Genomic DNA, 4,039 nt, shown 5'->3' with positions numbered 1-4,039 from the left:
GGTGTGTTAATATTAGCTAAACTCTATCCAACATTGATCTTATAATATTGTGGGCATTTATATTATAATAGTTTGTTTCTTGGCGTGGTTTATAGACAAAAAAATTGATTATTTTCTCTTAGATTGTGGTAGGTGTTGTCGTGTTTTTTAAATTGTGTAGGGTCATTAAGATTAAGAGCATAGAGAAAGAAGTGTTATACAGACATCTATGACTTATTTTAGACCACAAGTTTCAAAAGTCTAGTTACAAATATACAACTAAATTGTAAAATGTAATGTTGAGAACTCGCCACCAGGAAAAGTGAAATTCTGTCTCCAAAATTTCGTCATTGTAGTTAACCATAAAAACATATGAACAATCTTCATTTGTTTGAACAATACTGAACTTTGGAGATAGCTAACTTGTCCTCCCTTGTTAAACTTGTCACTGCTGTCCATTTCCATCAGCAAAATGAGGAGCCCTACAGTATCAAGAATGGCTCTTATGGAGGATTCGAGTCTCCAAAATGATCCAGCCATTGACATCCATTGCTAATGCCCACGGAACAAGTTAAAAATTTACTCATGGAAAGAACAAGTCATTTGATCATCCCAGATGGTATTTGTAATGCCTTCCATTTAAACGTGGCAAGAAACAATGCTTAATATATACATCTCTACGATCACATAAAACTATATTAACTCATGCAATATGCAGGCAGACAACAAATTCAAGCTAATCTAACACCGTGACTTTGCCAGTTTGCACAAGCTAGCAACAGAATATCATATCAGCAGGATACATTTTCCCCTCCATCCTTCTCACTTGACCTCGCACTGTAAAGAACCAGACCAATTAAGATAAAACAGCAGACTTCTTTGATTTCCTGCTCGCGTAAATCTTTGAATATAAGCTCCTGGTTCTGATCGATAACAAGACATCTAATCCAAATCCAACAACACATGCTATAGCCATAACTATGAACACAAGCCTGTAACAATGAGCACCTATACATGTATTGCCACCACTCGCTGTCTTTGTTGCCTGAGCATCATAAAGTAAACCAGCAAGCAAACCAGAGAAGAGAAATGACCCGAGGGGAAGGTTGAGGATAAGGACATTGTAGATGAGACCATAGTACTTGAGACCAAAGAGTTCAGAGGCAGTAGGAACAGTGACAGCAAGACGAACTCCATAGCAAATTCCTACGACAATAGAGCCAATGTATAGTGATCCTGGCATAGCCATGGCCATTAGGATATATCCAATAGCCATTAGAATTTGTGAAGCTGCATTCCATACAGGCCTTGGTATTGCAGCTTTCCTTCAAACACAGAAACTAAGTTCAGTAAACGAATGCCACATATACAATTAAGAGGTAACAAGAAACAAATTACCCATCGATCTTTATTTAATTTTCTTTTCTAATCTTTGTTAATCTTGTTGACGACACTGGGTTCCAAGATGTCTATTAAACATAGCACTAACATTTAGCAGAGAGAGCCAATGACATATATAAAGCACATAAACGAATCAGCTAATTTGTATGACCCATCCTTTAAATGTTACTGTTTAACTATCATCAGTGGCGGATCCAGAAAAATATACAAGAGGATTCCAAAAACAAAAACAGGAACATCATGCTTAAGATTTGAAAACTTATGATCTTTTAACACAATTTTTGAATCGCTTTTGTCACCACCAACACTATCACCTTTTGTGTCAAGGGAATTCAACAGTTTATGCACAATCAAGAGAATTTGTTTTGCCCAATTTCCACGATATAATTTTCAGCGAAGAAATTCAATTGAAACCCTCGCTAACTCCTAGCTCCCCTCTGCCTACCACAAAGATAAAACGGCTCTATGTTTAAAGTTTTATCATGCCTATTATAAATATGATTCAATAGAATTAATCATAAAAGATATTTGATTAAATTGCTCTTATGAGTTCTATCTCATGCTTAAATGAGTAAGAATAAATACTTCCAAAAAAGTGAACTAAAAATACACTGAGAAAAACAATATTGACAACAGAAATTTTAGTTTTACTTTACACTATTTCCTTAATTAGTTCAGTTTGTTCCAAAAAAAGAGGGACATTTTTCAATATTTAGAACTAAATTGATTTTAAACCTCTCATTAACGTTAATGGCATGCACTTTCATTAGTATCAAAAGTTTTCTTAATCTCCATATACAATGAAACAGATAAAATTAGTATTTAATGAACCAACAAAACAAGCTGTATAGGTGAACAGTTTAACTGTTAAAGTACTCCTTCCGTTTCAATTTATTTTGTCCTAATTTCTCTTTAGCGGGTTTTAAAAAAATATCTTTTTTTTGTTTTAGGACAACTTTTTAATTTCACTTTCCATATAGCATGTACATAATTTTAGTTTAATATCATGAGATTCAGAAGTCTCAAACTGCATGCAAAGTCAAAACTAAACAAACAAAATACTACTCCTTCTGTCCCAATTTATCTAAAATAAGTCATATGACTATAAATCGTCTCATTAAAAATAGAGAGATCAGTTAACTTACTTGATGAAGTATTCAGAAACAGATCCGGAAAGAATGCGCCCGAAAAATCCCCAAATGCTTGTGAATGACACCAAAATGGACACATCCACATAACCCATAGCCAACCCCATTTGCCCCAAGTTATTCATCACTGCCAAACCTGTTCCAACTCCACAAAGGAACGAGAAAAACAATATCCAAAAATCCACAGTCCTCATTGCCTCAAATATTGTGTGATCTTCTCCAATCACCGGCACAGTCGCCATTTCCTTCTTCGTCACAACCCCAACATCCTTTTTCTCCACAATTTGTTCAGCCAAAAAAGGCACAGCTGCAATATTGTTACCTTCAAAATCTAGATTCACCGAATTGGAACGAATAAAATTCTTCACCATTAGATACATGGGAATGAACAGAGGCGACGCCAGTAAAATCAGTAATATAGCGGCAAATAATTGCGAAAAAACAGTGCCATGAGGGCCTGAAATATCGAATGCTAATAAATAAACAGCTATAAAAACTGCAACAACATTTATGATGCCGAAATATTTAACTTCATCTTTCTCTTCAGCAGGGGTAGAAGAAGGTGGAATTTCACGGAGAAATAAAACCGCCGTGAAACAAACAACAAAAGGGACTACAGCAAGCAAAAGTAAGAAAGATGAAGGGTCATTTGCAAATAGAGCAGAGCAAATGTCAGTAAATATAGCTGTACTTAAACCGACGTACCCTTTTAAAATTCCCGAAACAGGGCCTCTATTTTTCCTAAAATTACGAATACAAGTAACTAAAATGGCAGTATTCATCCAAGTCGTACTGTTCCCACCCATACACAAGAAAATACACATGACCCAGTACGGGAGTGGTTGAATTCGACCACTTACAACGAGCCACTGAACGCCATAGCCAATAAAGCCTTCTATTGAACCAATGAGGAGAATGGCGGGAGTAGGTAATCGGTCGGAAGCTAAGCCGGCGAAGATGCCGAAGGCTTTTCCGACGTCTTTAGCGACGGAGAGGTTGTTAAGCTGGAGCTGTGTGAGGGACATGAGGGATTTAAGAGCGTCGGAGTAGTTAGAGAAAGTGTAATTGTTACCGGAGATAGCTTGGACCCAGACGGCGGCGACGAAGCCAAGCCATTTTCTGGCCGGAGAAGTAGAAGGGATGTGGAAACCCATTAGAGTTTGTGTCAGTTAGAGAGTTCAGTCGTACTTTGGGAGTTGGGAAGTAGAAAGATATATATACTGTGAATTTGAAAAGGCAAATAGTTTGAAAATATCTAACAATTAATGAAGTTTTATGTAGGTTGGATATAAATAATGTGATATATATTCTACTTATATATAAGAGGGAGTTTATGATGGGACATTTCAATGTCCCATCATAAACTCCCTATATAATATTCTATATAATAATATAATATAATAAATCATTTTTTCTATTATATAATATATATAATATATATTTATTTTCTAAGGGAGTTTATATAATATAGGGAAAAGGGTCAAAAATACCCCTCAACTTTAGTTTATTAG

General features: G+C 35.7%; 1 protein-coding gene across 1 annotated transcript; it reads right to left on the bottom strand.

The window, feature by feature from the left end:
* Positions 1-234: 234 nt before the first annotated feature.
* LOC102602269 (protein NUCLEAR FUSION DEFECTIVE 4-like) lies at positions 235-3,742 on the bottom strand. Its single transcript, XM_006367731.2, has 2 exons — positions 2,526-3,742; positions 235-1,304 (listed from the first exon to the last, which is right to left on the bottom strand). The coding sequence occupies exons 1-2, from the start codon at positions 3,680-3,682 to the stop codon at positions 836-838; spliced, it is 1,626 nt and encodes a 541-aa protein (XP_006367793.1). The 5' UTR covers positions 3,683-3,742; the 3' UTR covers positions 235-835.
* Between the last annotated feature and the right edge of the window lie 297 nt (positions 3,743-4,039).

This window comes from Solanum tuberosum, unplaced genomic scaffold (genome assembly GCF_000226075.1).
Source record: "Solanum tuberosum cultivar DM 1-3 516 R44 unplaced genomic scaffold, SolTub_3.0 scf00900, whole genome shotgun sequence".
NCBI classification, from domain to species: domain Eukaryota; kingdom Viridiplantae; phylum Streptophyta; class Magnoliopsida; order Solanales; family Solanaceae; genus Solanum; species Solanum tuberosum.
Note: the sequence above shows the minus strand (reverse complement) of the source record. Positions and strands in the feature narration are given on the sequence as shown.